Source organism: Manis javanica, chromosome 9, assembly GCF_040802235.1.
Source record: "Manis javanica isolate MJ-LG chromosome 9, MJ_LKY, whole genome shotgun sequence".
Lineage (NCBI taxonomy): Eukaryota > Metazoa > Chordata > Mammalia > Pholidota > Manidae > Manis > Manis javanica.
Genome location: NC_133164.1, coordinates 34537590 through 34559502, shown reverse-complemented (window position 1 = coordinate 34559502; position 21913 = coordinate 34537590). Strand labels below are relative to the sequence as shown.

General features: G+C 33.8%; 1 protein-coding gene across 1 annotated transcript in view; it reads right to left on the bottom strand.

Moving 5' to 3' along the window:
* KLHL1 (kelch like family member 1) overlaps positions 1-21913 on the bottom strand; it is a 359135-nt gene that overhangs the window by 11189 nt on the left and 326033 nt on the right. The window contains exons 8-9 of the mRNA XM_037023548.2: positions 18832-18994; positions 8334-8546 (exon numbers count right to left, since the gene is read on the bottom strand). Coding sequence (XP_036879443.1) covers positions 8334-8546; positions 18832-18994 — 376 coding nt within the window. The remainder of the gene's footprint in view (positions 1-8333; positions 8547-18831; positions 18995-21913) is intronic.

Here is a 21913-nt window from a genome sequence, read left to right as displayed (position 1 = left end):
GAAAAAGATATTTCATGCAAACAACAAGGAGAGAAAAGCAGGTGTTGCAATACTAGTATCAGACAAAATAGACTTCAAAATAAAGAAAGTAACAGAAGATAAAGAAGGACATTACATAATGATAAAGGGCTCAGTCCAACAAGAGGATATAACCATTCTAAATATATAAGGACCCAATACAGGAGCACCAATATATGTGAAACAAATACTAAGAGAATTAAAGGAGGAAATAGAATGCAATCACTCCAAAGGACAGATCCACCAGACAGAAAATAAGTCAGGACACAGAGGCACTGAACAACACACTAGAACAGATGAACCTAATAGACATCTATAGAACTCTACATCCAAAAACAACACGATACACATTCTTCTCAAGAGCACATGGAACAGTCTCCAGAATAGACCACATACTAGGCCACAAAAAAAACCTCAGTAAATTCAAAAAGATTGAAATCCTACCAACCAACTTTTCAGACCACAAAGGTATAAAACTAGAAATAAATTGTACAAAGAAAGCAAAAAGGCCCACAAACACATGGAGGCTTAACAACATGCTCCTAAATAATCAATGGATCAATGACCAAATTAAAATAGAGATCCAGCAATATATGGAAACAAATGACACCAACACAAAGCCCCAACTACTGTGGGATGCAGCGAAAGCAGTCTTAAGAGGAAAGTATATAGCAATCCAGGCATATTTAAAGAAGGAAGAACAATCCCAAATGAATGGTCTAATGTCACAATTATGGAAACTGCAAAAAGAAGAACAAATGAAGCCTAAGGTCAGCAGAAGGGGGGACATAATAAAGATCAGAGAAGAAATAAATAAAATTGAGAAGAATAAAACAATAGAAAAAAATCAATGAAACCAAGAGCTGGTTCTTCGAGAAAATGAACAAAATAGATAAGCCTCTAGCCAGACTTATTAAGAGGAAAAGAGAGTCAGCACACATCAACAGAATCAGAAACAAGAAAGGAAAAACCATGACAGACCCCACAGAAATACAAAGAATTTTTAGAGAATACTATGAAAATCTATATGCTAAAAAGCTGGAAAACCTAGGAGAAATGGACAACTTCGTAGTAAAATGTAACCTTCCAAGACTGACCCAGAAAGAAACAGAAAATCTAAACAGACCGATTACCAGCAAAGAAATTGAAGCGGTAATCAAAAAACTACCCAAAAACAAAACCCCCGGGCCAGATGGATTTACCTCGGAATTTTATCAGACGTACAGAGAAGACATAATACCCATTCTCCTTAAAGTTTTCCAAAAAATGGAAGAGGAGGGAATACTCCCAAACTCATTCTATGAAGCCAACATCACCCTAATACCAAAACCAGGCAAAGACCCCACCAAAAAAGAAAATTACAGACCAATATCCCTGATGAACATAGATGCTAAAATACTCAACAAAATATTAGCAAACTGAATTCAAAAATACATCAAAAGGATCATACACCATGACCAACTGGGATTCATCCCAGGGTTGCAAGGATGGTACAACATTCGAAAGTTCATCAACATCATCCACTACATCAACAAAAAGAAAGACAAAAACCACATGATCATCTCCATAGATGCTGAAAAAGCATTCGATAAAATTCAACATCCATTCATGATAAAAACTCTCAACAAAATGGTTATAGAGGGCAAGTACCTCAACATAATAAAGGCCATATATGATAAACCCACAGCTAGCATCATACTGAACAGCAAGAGGCTGAAAAGTTTTCCTCTGAGATCAGGAACTAGACAGGGATGCCCACTCTCCCCACTGTTATTGAATGTAGTATTGGAGGTTCAAGCCACAGCAATTAGGCAAAACAAAGAAATACAAGGAATCCAGATTTTTAAAAAAGAAGTCAAACTGTCACTATTTGCAGATGACATGATATTGTACATAAAAAACACTAAAGACTCCACTCTAAAACTACTAGAACTGATATCGGAATACAGCAAAGTTGCAGGATACAAAATTAACACACAGAAATCTGTGGCTTTCCTATACACTAACAATGAACTAATAGAAAGAGAAATCAGGAAAACAATTCCATTTACAATTGCATCAAAAAGAATAAAACACCTAGGAATAAACTTAACCAAGGAAGTGAAAGACCTATACCCTGAAAACTATATGACACTCTTAAGAGAAATTAAAGAGGACCCTGACAGATTGAAACTCATCCCATAATCTTGGCTAGGAAGAATTAATATTGTCAAAATGTCCATCCTGCCCAAAGCAATATACAGATTCGATGCAATCCCTATCAAATTACCAATAACATTCTTCAACTAACTGGAACATATAGTTCAAAAATTTATATGGAAACACCAAAGACCCCGAATAGCCAAAGAGTTCCTGAGAAGGAAGAATAAAGTAGGGGGATCTCACTCCCCAACTTCAAGCTCTACTACAAAGCCACAGTAATCAAGAAAATTTGGTACTGGCATGAGAACAGAGCCACAACCAGTGGAACAGAATAGAGACTCCAGACATTAACCAAAACATATATGGCCAATTAATATATGATAAAGGAGCCATGGACATACAATGGGGAAAGGACAGCTCTTCAACAGATGGTGTTGGCAAAACTGGACAGCTACATGTAAGAGAATGAAACTGGATCATTGTCTAACCCCATACACAAAAGTAAATTCAAAATGGATCAAAGACCTGAATGTAAGTCATGAAACCATAAAACTCTTAGAAAAAAATCACACAGAAAAATCTCATGGACATAAACATCAGTGACTTCTTCATGAACATATCTCCCCGGGCAAGGGAAACAAAAGCATAAATGAAGAAGTGGGACTATATCAAGCTAAAAAGCTTCTGTACAGCAAAGGACACCATCAATAGAACAAAAAGGTATCCTACAGTATGGGAGAATATATTCATAAATGACAGATCTCCAGTTTGAAAAAGACATATGCACCCCTATGTTTATCTCTGCACTATTTACAATAGCCAAGAATTGGAAGCAACCTAAGTGTCCATTAGTAGATGAATGGATAAAGAAGAGGTGGTACATATACACAATGGAATATTATTCAGCCATAAGAAAAAAACAGATCCTACCATTCGCAACAACATGGATGGAGCTAGAGGGTATTATGCTCAGTGAAATAAGCCAAGCAGAGAAAGACAAGTACCAAATGATTTCACTCATATGTGGAGTATATGAACAAAGGAAAACTGAGGGAACAAAACAGCATCAGAATCACAGAACCCAAGAATGGACTAACAGTTACCAAAGGGAAAGGGACTGGGGAGGATGGGTAGGAAGGGAGGGACAAGGGTGGGGAAAAAGATAGGGGGCATTATGATTAGCATGTATAGTGTGTGTGGGGCACGGTGAGGGCTGTGCAACACAGAGAAGACAAGTAGTGATTTTGCAGCATCTTACTATGCAGATGGACAGTGACTGTGAAGGGGTATGTGGGGGGACTTGGTGAAGGGGGAGCCTAGTGAACATAATGTCCTTCATGTAATTGTAGATTAATGATACCAAAATAAATAAATAAATAAATAAATAAACCTTAAAAAAGAAAAAAACTTTTTAATTGTAACTTTGAATACATTAATGTTGCAATTATTTATTGCTGGAAGTGGAAATAAAAATAATTTTACATGTTGATTGAATATATAGCTACCTTATTAACGTACTTATTAAATCAAATAGTTTCCAATTAAATTGTGATTAAAAGATAGAGATTTATCATGTAAGCTTGAATACTGACAGTTTTTTTATTCCAGTTGTTATTAATTTTCTTTCGTTTTATTGCCTTATCATTGGCAAGTTTATTAAAACGTTGAATGAAAGTGGTATTAGCAGTCATTCTGTTCTTATTCCAATGAAAAGTGCAAAATAACATATTTCAGTATCTACTTATTTTTGTATTAATTTCTCTTCAAAGTTTGGTGAGAGTGTTTATGATCGGTGTGGATTTTATATTTTTGCATCCATTCGGATGTTTGTTTATTTTGTTACTGTATTGAGTTACATGTATTAGGTTTTTTGTTATTGTTGTCAAACCCAATCTTCTTTTTCTGGAATAAACTCAAATTGGTTGGGATAGGTTACCCCTTTTTTTGTTTATATCTAGATTTGATTTGCTAGAATTTATTTTGTGTATTTTCATCTATGCTTGTGAGAGTTTAGCTGGCATTTTTGTTTGTGTACCATGTTTTTCTTTTCTTGCATAATTTTAATACAAAATAACAAAGATTATGCATGCACAGTAATAGGAAAATAATATCAACAACAGATTAGCTGGTCATTTTATGATATATTCGTTTGGCTAGATTCAGCAATCTTAAGAACAAGAAAAAAGTCTTATTAAAAATTTCAAATTCTCCTATCAAACATATTTAAACAGTTCAACTAATTGCTATCTTGTAGAAAATTTAAGATCTCACATATATGAAACTATGAGTTAATATATTTACATTCTACATAAGGCATAGGATAAGCACACATAATTCAAATAAGAAGTCTTTTCTTTACTATTTCTCTTCACTGCTTGGAAATGCTACAATTCTTAGATTGTGTTTAAACCAAAAAGATGAAGTGAGAAATTAACAGAAATCAAATATTCCAAAATTCCACTCTTCTCTTATGCATCAGTGTTTATGGCCACTTTAAAAAGAGTTGTTTAATTAAATTAATAATTTATTTATCCCTTTATGTCTGGCAGCAAATCTTAGCTTCCCTTATTTCATTTTTTTTAAATCAAAGACCTGAAGATGATAAAAATATTGAGCCATATTTTAACAGAAATAAATTAAATGCTGTTATTTTAGATTACTTTTTCTGAAATGACTAGAGTAGATTTTGGTAGAATTTGAACAAAACTTTTATATTTGTTGTGGGTAATACAGAAAAACTGTTTATATATATTTGTTAATAGTGTTTGGAGGATACGATATAGATATATAATTTTCTATTTATATATAGAATTTGCTCAATATTTTAGTCTCTAAATATTTTCTATTAAATAAATGCCTAAAATATATATAAATGCTGTGATGATGGAAATGGGCATTCACATGCGAATTGAGAAATGACAAATAAAAATCTGTCTATGTCTTTTCCTCAATCTGTCCATTCCTCCATATGTACATAAATACACCCATACATCACTATCTATCAAATATCTATGCATTAATTTATATAACTACTTATTTACAGTATACCTCAAGATGCTTTTCTTTGTGACAAATTTAAGGCCTGTGTATCTTAACGTCTAACTGATTCATTAAATGCCATTGAGTGCTCTGTGCCAGGTATTGGATGCCAAGTGGAGGAATATAGGGGTGAACAAGCTGATCTTGGTCCTCATCATCACATGGTATCTAGTTTAGTGGAAAAATTACTGTAAAACAAATAAATTTTTTCATTACAGTATTAATAATTGGTGCAAAGAAAAACTCCCTTGGGCTTTCAGGTCAAATTTGCATTAGGAAAAGATCCCTCTGGCTACCATAAGGAAAATAAAATTGGAGGAAGCAAGGCAGGTTTAGGAAGTTTCTATTCCCTTGGCATCCCTCTCGTGTCAGCCTTTTTACAGGGATGCAGATTTGAGGACAAAGGTGGACCTGAGCTGTTATTAGCCAGTAGAGGAATTGATGTCTTTGAGCATATTTTCTGATCTATTGCCTGGTTCCTATTTTGTTTGTGATCTTAAAGTTATAATTATTTCTCTGTCTCTTTCATCTAATAAGTTTAAGCTCTCCTTAGCATTGTGAAAAATTTATGCCAAACAGTATTTGTTGAATATGTAAATAGATGGATAACTGTGCTTTGTCTAACACATTGCACCTTCTGGGCCTAAATTCTGCTAGAACTTACTGCATATTTTGGACACTGATTCTGTCCACTAAGATCTCTCACTAAAGTGAGGCTTGGCTACAAAATTAGTTCTCACTGTCCCATTAACTGTTCTAAAATCCCTGTTCTAAGTCCCTGTCTTCTTTCCTGTTCTGATTTGAGGTACCAGTGTTCTTTGCGTTTAAGACAACGTTATTCTATAGTTTTTGATGACTTATAAAACTGTATTTTTTTGACACCACCATTATATAATTCCTTCACATTTCCATTAGAAATCATTGTCATATAATAAAATTTGTTCTATCCATTTATCTACCTATCTATAAAGCATTGCATTATACACTACTTCTTGTTCTTCCTAATGATTTATTTGCTCTCAATTATATATTGAAAACATTCTTTATCTATGGAGGTATCATGATTTATCTTGATTTATTGATGATTTACATGTGAAATCATCAATATAGAATATATGTTATAGAAACTGCAAAATGCTATTAATCTGACACATAATATGAACTGGGATGTGAATCATGATAATGCAGTGTGCTTCTACATTACTTAAGTTGTTCATACCCACTGCTCTCCTGTAACTGAAAATAGCTAAGCTTATTTAAATCTAATTTTGTATCATAAATGTGTTTTTAGACTGAATTATTTATGCCTCTGTTCACAAACAACATTTCAGTATATTATGTAGTAAAGTTAGAAGAGAAAATTGTAATAGCATTTCATTAGTTTCATTTATGTAAGATATTCATAGGAAAAGTAGGAGCTCCATCATATTCATCTTGTTATTTTTCCCAAGAATTTAACAGAGGAAAATGTGAATGAGCTGTCAGGCTATTGCAGTATTTTTATGAAAAATGGTTGCATGCTTCTCTATATAAAAACATACATCTATATGTTTGGACTCTGACCACTGTCCAAACTATAACACCTCTAGTTCCTAATTTTACTGGACAAGACAATGTTGAAGTGAAATTGTGGTGAGCTTAAATGCTGTATGTTTAAATAGCCATAAATTCACAGACCATTTCACATAGTATCAAATCCTTAAACATGTTCTATATTTTATTCAAGAAGTGGCTTAAGTTTGAACAAATCTATTCACTAAAAGCTATCGCTTGCCAGTGACCTTATTCTCAGTAAAAATAACCACATGTTCTCAGGAAAAAGTCACAAATGAGAGCACCTTTTTCCCACTGACTATACCACTTTTCAGCAAGAGTATAAAAGATGTGGGTTTTTAACATTAAGAGGAAAATTGTTATTTTTTTTCAATGCGATCCACCACACATCTCCTATTCTTTTACAATGTACAAATTAGGATACTGTTCTCTCACCCTCATGAAGTTTTCTGTGGCCATGTGACTGGTTTGTCATGAAAGTAACAAAAAGGAATTACATTACTTGCATGTGAAATCTTTGAGAACCAGTGAACTACTCTCTGGCTTTTCCCTTCTGGCACCGGCAGCAGTCACTCAGTAGCTTATATGTCATTTTGGTTACCAGAGCAATAATATGGAGCTGTCTTGGATATATAGCATAAGTAAGGAAAAAAAATTATGTATTAAGTCACTGAGAGTTTTGAATTTTATTCATTATAGAATTACTTATCTCAGTTGATAAAGCAGTTGACTTAAACTTCCCTATTTTCACCTCCCTATATAGCAGTATGTATCCTTATGTAATAGTAAATACCATAATAGGTTTCACTAATCCTTAGTGTACCCAGTATATTAAGTGATGTACAGCCCTTAAAGACAACTTAGCTATAACCATGCCAGAAAGTGTCTGGGTTGTTGAACCAAGTCTGAGGCCAAGGTGCCTTTCCACTACAGCCTTTGTTTACCTGGCCGTTTTTAGAAGAATTAAAAAAGGACCTATATGTCTCCTATTCAGCCGGATTATAGAAAATCAAGTTATTACAAGTCTGTCTTGCATTAAGAAATGTGTGGCACAAAACAAAGTTTGTAATTCACCTTTAAGAGTTTGAAAGGTATAGTAGAACAAACAAGGCAAGATAAACAAAATAAGTAAAATATACAATTTTTAAAAAGAATTAACAAACATTCATAAATTTAATAAATTACTTAAAACTGTGTTTTAATTGACCTTTTAAAAGTGCATTAAAGAAACATTTAAATATTTCTTTAGGGTAAAAAAAATTGTAAGACTTGAAGAAAGAAAGAGAAAGAAAGGAGAGGAGGGAAGGAAGGAAGGAAGGAGGGAAGGAAGAATGGAGGAAAGGAGGGAGGGAGAACAAATAAGAAAGAATGAAACCATGTGTGTGTGTGTGTGTGTGTGTGTGTGTGTGTGTGTGTGTGTGAGAGAGAGAGAGAGAGAGAGAGAGAGAGAGACTAAACAAACAGCTCTAATAATTGAATTTACCTTTACAAATTATGCAGTTTTTATAATCACATGAATTCAGCATCAATGTAATCCTCATTATTTCTTGCACTGCTATCTGTGTCCTTGGGGTTCTTACCTTTCCACGTAATCTAGCAGCCGGGAACAGTGGTTTGAAGCAGGAGCATCATGCCCACCTACTGCATAAAGAAAACCATCGCACGTGGCCACCCCGACACCCCCTCTCCTCTTACACATCGGAGCACACATGTTCCACTTATTTGTGTGAGGATCATAATATTCCATTGAACTCAAACAGGAACTTCCATCACGACCTCCAACTGAATACAACCTAAAAGCACAATTGGAAAAATGCACTTTAATATTAGTCTGTATGACAAAATGTAGAAAAGGAAAAGTCCCTTAAAAATAAATTTTCAATCACAGTATAAGCCTCAAATGTGTTCAAAATATGTTACTTCAAATGGAAAAAAATGTTTAAGGTATTCAATACATGATTACAGATACCTGGAATCCCCACCATCCCAATGTGCGGCATATATACTAGGTGAAATAAGAACAGTTATAATTTTCTAATCTCCATTATTTCTAAAATGTTAGACAGATTTAATTGAAGATTGTACAAATAATTAAATAATATTTATGTATTATTTTTAACAAATACTTATGATATTTAAAGTTATATTACCTCCAGTTCTTGAAAATGACCATAGTTAAGATAAAACTGATTACTTGTTGATCATTTGGTTTGCACTAGCCTTATGCTATTCCTCATGTTCTGTCTCCACAGTTCAGAGCACTGAATAAATGTGATAACCTAAACAAGTACTGTCATAACACCAGCTTCCTTCTCAGTGCCTATGCTACAGCTCATGTGTTACACAGATAGATAAGACTTTGTGGGAAAAAGGTGTGCAATGACACTAGTCCAACTGAAGATTGCTGAAACGATACATTAATTTTGTCGTTATTATTTCATTAAAGACAAGTATGATAGGAACTCAGGAAAATAAGTACTCATCATAATGGCATTTAAATGATCAGAAATATATTGTTTGAATAAAGTACATCTTGCCTGTTTGATCAGAACCATGAACATTTCATCATTATGACGAACACAGTTGCATATACTTATTTACTCATTTGCTCAGCACATATTTTTGAATGCCTAGTACTTACTGTACACTATCCAAAGTTTATTTAATATATCCATGAACAAATCAGGAAAAAAATCTGTGCACTCAATTCTTCCAGAGGAGAGGGTAGACATAACATACAAAATAAACATATATATATTATATATTTTTTTATAAGATGCTAAGTGCTGTAGATACAGGGGAAGTGTGGTTAGGAGTGCAACTTTGGGGGGTGTAGTTACAATTTTAAATATATTAACAGGAAAAGTCACTGAGAAGATAATGTTTGCACAAAAATTTAGAGAGTAGAGTTGGAAGGTGAAATCAGGAATATCTTGGGGAAGAAGTTTTGAGGCTAAGTGAACAGATGAGTACAAATTTCCTGGAGCAGAAAAGAAGCCCTCGTGGCTGGAGCAGACAGAGGGTGGTGTGGGAGGTGAGGTGAGAGGTCAGTTACAATGTGGGGCCTCATACAGATGTTTGTATATATTTACCCTGAATGAAAAAGGAATCTCTTACAGGATTTTGAGCAGAGGAGAGATATGACTTGCTTATATTTAATAAGATTAGGTGTGGAATTTTTGTTTTACCAGTGGACATATGGTTAATATATTGATAAATAAACTTAATTCTATACTTTTCAGTTTCTAAGCAAATGCATATGAAAACATTATTACTTAGCATATGAAACCATTCAGGTCTTAGATTTATAGACTTATGCTCTAATATCCTTTCATAACTCCAGAATATGATGTTTAAACTGACTTTAAGTCCTGGAGACATTTTTTTCAAAAGCTGTTTATGTTTCTCTTGATGCCTCTTATGATAAAATGTTTCTGACTGCCCAAGTGTGACTTTATGGATGTAATGCATCTTTGCTTGATTACTCACAGGTTGTCTGCCAGCTCTCAATCTTGAGGTATGTCAAAATTTATCAATAAGAGCATTTTAAACGACAAGTATTGCACAATGTAGCTTGCAAAAGCACCCAGAAGTGAAATAATTATTCTACTCAGAAGTTTTTATCATCCTAAACCCTTCATGAAACCTAAGCTTCATTTCTTTCTATATTTCATTTAAATTGAAGCTGTAACTCAAAAGAAGTATGCTATAATCTTGAGGTGTTATTATTAAAACTTAAAATTCTTTTGTTGGAAATTTTATTTATTGGGTAAGTAACATCACACGAGGCTCCTAGCACAGTCCCTGGTACATACTTTATGCATAAGAAAAGTACCCCCTCTCCTATTCTATTGTTTTAAAGGAATTGCTGATTTCAAGTTAATCTATTTATTTATACACATTATATGCATAAATCACAGAAAAATCAATTTATCTGAAATTAGCATAGCTGATCATACAATATGTGTGTCCAATAGTATACTTTTTTCTGAAATTATTAAAATGCTAACAAAGATATAGCTAAATGTATATAAAAATAATGATAATTAAACATATTCCTTACATGACAGAAGCCAAATATTGAGCCTCTTAGTACAGCCTTTATGTGTAAATGTTTCTGCAAAGTTCACAAGTAACAATATCTTTGACTTCTTTAATATAATTATGTATATTACAAACCACTATTCATTTAGTTTCTCTTTCTTTGTGAACTTTCCCCTAGTAAAATCCAGTAACACAAGGGACTATACAATAAAGAAATTTATGTAACATCTTGAGAAAAATGAGATAATACTTGATTGTTCCTTTTGTAAAGTAAAGGTTTAATATAATTGCTATCATTATATAAATTATTAAAACCTAAGCTATATTATTAGTGATTTTTCATTTGGAATATTTCCCTTTTAGTGTCCTTCAAAGTATTATATGGTTTACAGGTTAACAATGAAATTATTGCAATTTTAATAATATGAAATAAATTATTGATTAACACTAGGGCAAGATTAACTGAAAAGAGTAAATAGCTGAACTTTCCCTGAGGAACAAGCTTTAAATCCACTGTTAAAACCAATAGTTGTGTTTCAATATTTGGAAAGATTTTGAAAATTATGTACTTTGCAAATACATTCTATCAACCAACATTATTCATAACCTACTTACAAATTTACTAAGAACTAGGACATAAAAATTAAAAAAACAGTAATAAGAACTATTATTATAATTATTGTTAAAGTCCTAAAAATAACCAAGGGATAGAAACAATATACCCTAAGCATTGAGAATAAATGCTAGAATACATGCACAGAACTTCATGAACAGTTATTAAAGTTTGTCTTCTCAGATCTCCCCTCACAATCTAGTCATAGTTTGGACTGATTGACTGCTTGTTTTGTTTCACTACAAAGACAAATTAGATGCTGAGTATCTGAAGTGCAGAGAAGAGTCTGATACTAGAAATAAATGTACTGAAAACATAGGAAGTGACAGCTGACAGTTTCACAGCAAGAAAGGAAATGTGACATTTTAACTTAGAGTTGAAAGATGAGTAGAAATTTGTAAGATAAAGAAATGGGGGAAAGCATTACACACAGGGAAGGCATTGAGTATAAAGACGAGGGGCATGCAAGGTCTAGCAGGTGATAAATAAAGACTGACAGGTCTGCCATATTGACAGGAGGGGCAGTGGTGGAGGAGAAGAAAGAAGAGATGCAGCTGGTAGGCTGAAAAGATCAGAATGAGAATGTAGGTAGGGGTTACATATCATGCTGTGAAGTTGGGATTCTTTTCTGAGGCAATGAGAAGAGAACAGAAAAATAGCATTCTTAGGAATCATCAGGTTCAGAGTTCAGTTTGCTATGAATATTGACCAGTATATCTCCTCAATGCCACAAACTGGCAGAAGCTCAGAAATATCCCAGACATAAGTAAAGCTAAAGTAAATTCTTCTAGAATTTTGCTGAGAATGGCAAGAATCAATCTTTCCTATTACTTCCATAACTTACGTGTTCATTCAGCATACAGAAGAGTTTTACCTAAAATTGAGCAACCAAGATTCCGTGTTTTGAGACCTAGTTACCAGATACCATACCAAATATTTAAAATTCTGGTATGTTGCAACATAGCAGTTGCAGGAAACAAATCCTGTTAGATTATAGGTTCAAATGTGTGTAACAAAAATATAATCAGAAATATAATAAACAAATATTAGATTATAGGTCCAAATATGTGTAAAGCAGCTTGCCAGGGTTGAGACCCAGGCTGTTAACCCTTTTAACTGTATCTTCTGTAGAACAAGACACTTTGTCAAGAACTGTGAGGAATCTGAAATTTCACCCTACGTGAGGCCTAACAAATTAGCCTACCACAGTTTCACAGATACTGGAAAAAGGCACAAGACTCCTGGGTCAGAGAAAAATGGCTTTATTACTCTCAGCACAATAGGCGGCATGGGCTTTGTGTCCATGCTAGTTCTTCTGGTCTCCCCAGGTCAGACCAGGCGGCACAAAGAGAATTAGGTAAATACTGCACATGCAGCTGGCATTTCCTCAGGTGAGGGATACGGAGCTTAAAACATGCTAATCGTTTAAAGGAGGCCACCGATAAACCTGCCTAACCTTTGCTCTGAAGGGGGATTCTATCTTCCTAATTCTGGTCCAGGAACATTTTTGCTCTCTGACCCAAAGAGAGTTTGGAGAGAAAGTCTCTGTCTTACGAAGCTGTTTCATTTACAAATATCCTTTAAAAGATAGCGTGAATAAAACTGTCAATACTTCTTGCTTAGTAAATGGGCTCTATGCTAAAACCCCATTTTAAAACTGCCTACACACTCTCTTGTCCTGGTGTCTTAAGGTAGCCCTAGCTGTCACAGCCATGGTTCAAACAGCAGGATGAAGGAAAAGTGGAAGAAGACACACATCTTCCCTTTAAAACTTCATCTTTTAAGGTGCAAAACTCACTTCTTACATGTCATTGGCAGAACTTGGTTACATGGCAATACCTAAGTGATGAGGTGCTAGAATATGTTGTTTTGTTTTAGGTGACCATATGCTTAGTGAACAATTGGTGTCTTTATTGTCGTATAAAAGAAGTGAATGAGCATTAGGAAACAATTAGTAGTTTCTGACCCAGCTTTAGATCTTTTCCAGCCCTATACACCACTGTGCATCTAACCTAAGTACCTTTTTACTACAAAGGCTAGTGTACTTCTCATTAACCAGTTTGGGTGTGTCTCTACTAGAAAGTCTTTTCCTGATCCCTTTGTCTTTTTCCCAGAAATTTACATTTATTTATATTCTATATTCTAGCTAAAGTTATTTAATATTTGTCATACTTTAACAATAATGCATACTGCAGGGATGGCTACAGAAAGTGCTTCCATTACCATAATCTAAATATTTGAAGGTTTTGTTGATTAACCCATGATATTAAATGTAATTTCACTCACAACATCCCACAAAGCACATTCAGGCATCCCTTTCCTTGCATAATGGAAGTGTAAGCATTCTCAACTCCCACAATATAAAACCTTAAAAACAGCTCCATAGATCCAGAACTCTGCTTTTTTTCCTAATTGATGAAGAACTCTTTAATCTGATCCCAAAAGAAGGCTCATTGATCCTGCTGGCAGAATATTCCAGCACTGCCCTTCAGTGAACCTTTTCATGAGAGGTACTTGGAGTGCCTTACAGTACATGAGCAGGATTTCTGCAAGCTTCCAAAGGCAGGTTGTGTGACTGATTTGTTCTTGCTTACTAAGAATGTTGATACATATGGCCAACTCAATCTGAGACTTGCTAACATATCATGACTGGTAAGCATGGTTGTGGGTTAAGTCTGATAGAATACAATTACCCTAATTTATTACAGCATGCCCATATTCCTTTATTTCCTAAAGGAATATTTTAATTATAATTAAGCAAATTAATACGGGTCAATTACCCACATCCCAAAACTTGATGGAATTCACTGACCTGAAACCTGAGAGAAACATCCGTTCTACCTTAGTCCCTCCACGTTTCCTTAGCCAGCTCCCACTCTACCCCTATCACAGTTTTGCACTTCCTTCCTTTGTTTTTTTCTTCTTCCCTTCTATATAATGTAAACTCCCTAAGGGCAGATTTGATTTTATTCTGTGGTGTATCTCATAGCCAGTATATATTTGTAAAAAAATTAAATAAACAAATGAATGAAGTGCTGGTTTCCAGTTCTTGAGAAGGGTGATTCATCTATGAAATCTGTCAAAGGTAAAAGCACCTAAGTTCTACTGAAATAAGATTTTTTGACAAATGGCAGAGAAAAATATTAATCGTGTGTTTTGGGAGCACAAGAGAAAGATTAATTTTAAATGGGGGAATTCAAAAAGTGGTTATGGAAAGGTATAGATTAACCTGGACTTTGGAAGGCATAAAATATAATTATCTCATTTAGGTTTTATTTAGATAAAATCTTATATATATATTTTAGCGCTTCCTGATGCTATTGTTTCCAAGCTTAATAAACTGAACCCTGTTAGTACTGATCTTGCTACATGGAAGTCATTGCACATGGAGAGCTGGAATTGCATTAGGCCATCACTCTCGCTGGAGAGTTTTCAAATGTATCCAAAGATCAAGTGTAAATCCCAGGAGAGAAACTAAGTGGACAGTGAGCAATGGACAGTTATTAAGTTATTAAGCAAAAACAATGGAAAGGAAAGTCAGAGAGATGGGTATATGAAAGGGCAAGGTGTGTGAACGATCGTCATGTTCAGGGACTCTGGGCCCTTCAGTGTGGGACATAAGGTGGCTCTAGGGCAGAGTAAACACGGGAGAAGGAAGGAGAGGTCTAAATCATAAAAGAGGCAGTATTTCAGACTGAGGAATCTGGCAGTGGCTGTGCTCAAATAGGGAGCTAAAATGAGTTGTCTGTTGTTACTGTGCATACTGTACATGCTGTATGGAAGCATGATTATCAAGTAATCTCTTTGAACTATTAGAATACATCATAGTCTGTCTCCTATTTTGATGGGATTCTTATAATTTTACAGTTTCCTTAAAAAATTATAAATTATTCTTCAGCCACAGTGATCTGTATAAAATTGAAATACAACCATGCCACTACCCTTTTTAACCTTTTATGGCATCTTTAATCGTAGCCAAGTTGCTATAGATGACCTGGAGCCTTCCTTTCTATGCAATCTTTTGGGTCCACTCTTTCTCATTATATTCCAGACAAACTTAACTTGTCCTCCTTTTGTTTGCATTTCACATTCAGCGACTTGACATACTTTGTTCCTTTTAATTTCAGTGCTTTCCTACTTTCTGGAAATATGTTAAATCAATCAAATCCCAACTTAAAAATCGTATTTTCAGGAGGCCAGTTACAAACCTCCTGAGCCCATTAGTAGTCTCAAGTGAGACTCAGCAAACAAGCAGTTTCTTCTTCTTTTTTTTAAATGTGTGACTGTAAGATAATACATTTTAAATACAAATTGCCTCTCATGCAAAAGTTTATTCAATTAGGGGTTCCAACTTTTAGAAAAAGAACACCAAAGCTTTAATACAGAAATAGAAACAGAGCCTTAGAAGGCACCGTGCACGTGACAAGCTTTGAGACTTGTTACTTTACTAGATACTGAGACATGCTGGAGAAAACAACATACTTTGACTCCCGTTTTTCTGATACTTCAAGCCATCTAACTCTAACTTACAGCTGCATAGATGTTGCAACTGCCCCAGGAGTATTAGTAACGTGAAGTTTTGAATGAATGAGTGAATTAGTTTTGCCATGGAGAATGGTGAGACAAACTCAATTGTGTTTGTCTGTCTTGCACAGTTTCTAAGGGCCAGAGCACAAATTTATTAAAATTCAAGTCAAGCCTATTTATGGATGTGCTCAGGCAGTATCAGTATCTGCTCTATGAGCTAACATAGCCAATAAAGACAAGCAGACCAGAAAGGCCTTTCAGTTACAAAGTCAAATTTGAAAGAGCCAATGAAAGAGCCAAGCTAAAGCAGGGAGCAAAGAAGAAACAAAACAATCACTAGCGTAGGTATTATTTGGGGAGTCTGAGGTTTTGTGTCACCAGTCACCACACAGATATGTTTTCACTGCTTTGTTGTATTCCTTTATTCATCTAAGTCTGTTGCTGTGCTGGCATAAGATGACATATGTACCACCTACCTTAATTTATCTTATTCGAAGACTGACCAGAATTGTTAGTAAGATTGATGTAATTTTGCTCTGAATTCATCAAAATCCACTCATTAATTATAAACCATGAACCAATATCTTGTTTTCCACAACAAATGGTATCATAAATAAAAGGATGGTTTACTGCCCTTTATTAGTCTTAATCATAAAAATTATTCAAAACAATGTTCAGAGTAGCAACAGTCAGGTTAGAATGACATATTAGTGAGATGTGAAAATAAAAGAAGAAAAAAATCACATCTGTAGAGATGAGAAAAATAAACTACTGTTAGAGGGAGAAGGTGATATTGAAACAATTTCCGCTGTGGGTCTGAAGTAAAAGGTCACTTTCTAGTTATTATTTTCTCTCTGAGTAAAACAGGAAAAGCAACTAGACATTAATAGACAGTTTTCAAACCATGTAATTTTGAGGCCATTAAATCACACTCAGGAAAAAAAAAATACCTAAATAAGAGCTGTCCTATTTTGATTTAAAGGACAAAGATTATTTAAAATAAAGTTAAATCATTTAAAACATTTCATAGAATGGATTAAAATTTGGGAAAATTACTGAATTTCAAGAATAATTATTTACATTTTATAAACAATTTCAAGAGTAAAATCTTTAAGTATAATCACACTCTGATATTTGGTGTAAAGAATAGTATTAGAGTAAATAAGGATTCTTTAAGAAATTAAGTATCCTACCTAACCCAAAAATACAAGGACAAGAATAACAACCTTAATAATGAAGTCTGTGTATAGTCACTTTAAAAGGAGTATTAGAAGAAATTGGATAGACAATTCAGTTATAACAACATGAAAATTTGCTACAAAACTATCTATTAACTTTTTTATTATAATTCATCCCATTTATTCTGATAGAGTTTAGAGAGGATTTATTATAAAACACACATATATTAAGATATTTCAAATAATGTATTAAGGAAGGATCAAAAAACTTTAATGCAAGGTAATTATTAAAAATCTAAACTAAGATAAGTTATTTTTTTAAAACTTAGATACAGTATGTGTGTGTATGTATTTTTAATATAGAATAATGTAGCAATGAATAAAATAATGAAGGAGTAAGGGTATTTCTCATCCCTGTTGAACAAATTTGCTGTATCAATGAGATACCTATTTCTAAAAAATGCAAGGAATACATCCATTAACAACAATATAAGTGGTAATAAAATGTCACTAATAAGCAGATGAATTATTTTTATACATAAATACTAGAAAAAGTAAAAAGGCAAAAAAGGCCTATGCTTTTTTGTTTAGAAATTATGAAAACTAATACCCAAGAAAAATATTCATTTTGTTATTGTTTTACTATCTATGAATAGATACGCCTGCAAGACAGTTTTTTAAACAAAATATTTAATATAAAAGAATCTGAAAGTTTACTATTAATTTCCAAATTAAGTGATACTCTTAAGAAAAATATTGTAATGCTTAAGGAGAAATAGTCCTTTAAGGAAAAAAGATAAAGATAAATATAGGTAGAAAGTGATATTAATAATGTGGCATCTTACTACACTGATGGACAGTGACTGCAGTGGGATGTGGGGTGGATTTGATAATATGGGTGAATGTAGTAACCACATTGTATTTCATGTGAAACCTTCATGAGAGTGTATATCAATAATACCTTAATAAAAATATAAAAAGGCAAAAAAAATAATGTGTATATATTCCCTATGAAGTAAAACGACAACACAAATGAACATAAAAAGGTATAACAGAATTTTAAACATGTATTAAGAGAGGAGTGGGGCATGGGATTAGGTGTTATTAATCCTAAGGCTGGGGTACTCATGGAGGGGGGAGGGAATACATTTTGCAATTCCCAGAGAATATTAGGCATTGTCTGGAGGCTTCTTTGGTTGTCACACTGGGGCAGGCATAGAGCTGGCATCTAATGGATAGAAACCCAGAATGTTCCTGAACAATCTGCAATGCACAGGACAGAGCCTCACTCCCTAAGAATTATCTGGCCCAAAATATCAACAGTACTGTGAGGTTGATAATTCCTAATTTAGGTGGATAGAAATGGAAATGGTAAAAAGTGGACAGACTCAATATATATTCAGCATCAAACTTTTAGTAGCCTTTTGAAACCTCCTCAGACTATGTTACCAGCTCTTTAGTGGACATAATTCTTATGAAATGTATTTGAACCAGCAATTAATGTGAAGAAGTTTTGGATTCTTGTTTTATGTGGAGAGTCAACCGGAAAAATATGCAGTCTGGATTTGTCGATTACCTGTGAAGACTAAACTTAAAAAACATCAAGTCTTAAAATATTTAGAAATATTTTTATTGAACCAGCTTACTAAAAGTTATTAAAGAACATTCATTCAAAAACATTTTTTTTCAGATTAGAAAAAAGACAAAATTACTCACTTGCCATTCAGTGCTGCTACACCAACTGTGCTTCGGGCAATGGACATACTGGCTACAAATGTCCATTGCTGACTCTGGGGATCCCACCTCTCCACTGTGTTCAGATAGCTCCAGCCATCGTGGCCTCCGACAGCATAAATAGGACCTTCAAGTACTGTCACACCTAAAAGCATGGGGGAAATGAAAACTGAATAGATTTATTTCACAGTGAGATTTAAAAAATCCCATTAATAGTAAAAACTATGAGGCCATTCAGAATAGGCTCTAGCCATTAAGAAACAATTGCAATGAAGAAGAAACTGTTTGCTATCAATTGAACCATTTCATTAGAGTGAAAAAAAATTTGAACTCAAAATAAATACTATGACTTACATGTTTTATAAAAGAAAACGAATTTCCTTATTTATGTCCATATGAAGAAGCAAACTCTAAAAATCAGAGATGATACATCTTGTGCCTCTACTTTTGGATAGTGTGTGTGTGTATTTCTGTCTTGCAGTTTAAAGTACATTATTACTTTAGGCAATGTTGCATCAAGCAATGTAATATTATCAATTTGAATTTCACAGTAATGTTTTCAGAGTTATGGGCTTTGCAAAAACTTCATAATAGATATATTAAAGCTTAGAAAACATGACGCCTTTCATATTATAAGGTGATACCACTAAAACAAGCGATCAACACAAAATAATAGTCATCAATGGGAGGATATACACAACTATATTTCAGTAAATTCATTTTTATAGATGAATTTCTTACATGCTAATAATTGCTAAATATTTAAATATGTCATGTTAATACTGGCTAATGTGATTTTATTATATATAGACAAATTCTGCTAATTATCCTTCAGAGTTCAAAACAGTGTCTGAATGTCAAGAACTCTAAATTGTCTTTGATTTTCCCTCCTTGCCAGCTGACAAGTTACACGGCCACAAATTTATGTGTATTGATAAAAGACATGACTTTTGGGTCTAAAAGGAAAGGTAGGTCTTTGCTCATAAAACAGCAAGAGTCTCACCCTTTTTTTTTTTTTTGCTGTTCTCAAGTCCCAATTCCCACAGGGTTACTCAAAGAGGATGGCCTTAACATTTCCCTCACTTGACCAAACTTTGGGTAGGATTCTTTTTTGCGTTTGGGGCCCTGATTTCACATTCCTTAACACATATACTTTAGAAAACTTGTAATTGAACATTATTTCTCTGTCCTTTCAAGCTGTAAATCTTTTAAGATACGTCTTGCCAGTGTTACAACCCAGGACTGTCTCAAAGACATGAAAACCATCTCTTTTGAAATGTAATCATCAAGAAAGATAGCCAGGGCCAACTTCAGTTGGCCCCTTCCTTCAAGTTGTAAAATTACTTCTTTTCAGGAAGATAGAAAACTTACCTTTGGGAAAAAGGCCAGTTAGCAAAAACATAGATTGCCTCTTACCTCTCCACCTCCCTCAGGTCTTAAAAACTCTCCCTCCTTTGTTTTAGCTTAGTTGCGTTCAGCCTCAGTTCTGGCTTCTCTTCCCTAGTGCAATAGTATTGAATAAAATCTTCTTTGTCTGTTTGTCTAATGCAATTTTTGCTTTGATGTGTCATTTGGAACCTGTCCAGGCAGTGGGTTGCATTACAAGAAGGGAAAATATTTTATAATGGGCAATAAATGTATATTCCTCTGGAAGGAAACAGTATCTTCATGCTTTTAAGCATGCCTGCCTTTCACATTTGAGAGAGACTATCTCTGTCTTCCTAGTCTTTCTGTTATTAAAATAACATCATTTTGTGTAATCAGTGCCTTGCTCAAATGTTGTACAGAAATGTAAGAGACCCATGAATAATTGTCTCTCAATACTGAGAAATTAAAATGAAATATTCATTCATTCATCCAACTACTATCCATTGAATATCTATGATGTATCAGGGAATTGTTCTTCTCATCAAAGATAGTGCCAAAGACCCAGAGGTGAACAAAGCAAAGTCCTTACCCTCACTGACCTTATGTATATGTCAATGAATATTTAATTATAATAGAATAACTACATTATCACAATAAACAAGTATACTTCACACATATTACACGATTATAATTTAATAAAGGATAAAGAATATCAAATTGCCCTTATACATATATTCAACTAAGGGATGCTTGCTTTTACGCACACCAGTAAAAAAGTATGCATATTGAAGACTGAGTTCTTTGATGCAGTGATTGTTAAAATCAAAGGGCATAAATTTTGGATGCTCTTTCTTAGGCAGCCAAAAAGTAAGAGAGAGGGATTAGAAAGGATAGTGAATGTTAAATTCAGGGCAATTTCCAAAGGATATGGATGTATCTCATGGATTTTTACAAAAGTATGTGCAATTATTCACTTCTCAATAATGAAAATATACATTGAGGCTTTATTATTTTTCAATAATTAAATATATGAAGGTTAAAGCAGTGAATTTTTTAAGGTGCTGGAATTGACTATTGAGTACCAATTAGGTATTTGATAGATAGTGTAGCTTGTGTGTTTGGATTGAGTAGAATATATTTTGGTTATTCTTTAATATCAATTCTTTAAATGTCATACATAAACGTTTACATAAATGTCATACATAAACATTTAAAGGATGTAGAACTAGATAAGGTAAGTTAAGAATATAGTATTAGGAGAGAAGGCGGCAGAGATCAGAATCTAGTATGTAAGATATAGTATCCTTCAGAAAGAGTCATTCATTAGCATGAGACTAATGAATTTGGATTTTATTCTGAGAGCAACGGGAAATCATGGAAGTGTTTATCAATGAGGGATATGATCATTATATTTATTATTTTTTTTTGTAGGAAATGGAGTCAGTTGGAGTCAGTTTAGATGGCAGTAGAGAGATGATAGGAGAAGATAGTAGGTTGCACTAGTAGGTTTCAGAGTAAATAGAACAAAATATAAGTGTTTGAGATTTATTCTAGAGGTTTTGCTGTTGCAACTTGCTCATGAATAAGATCTGGGTAAATGAATAAAGAGGATGAATCAGGAATAAATTAATTGATTGAACAATTGCTTAAGTATTAGGGAAAAAAGAGGTTTGGGAGAAACTGTTTTGGAGGAAAT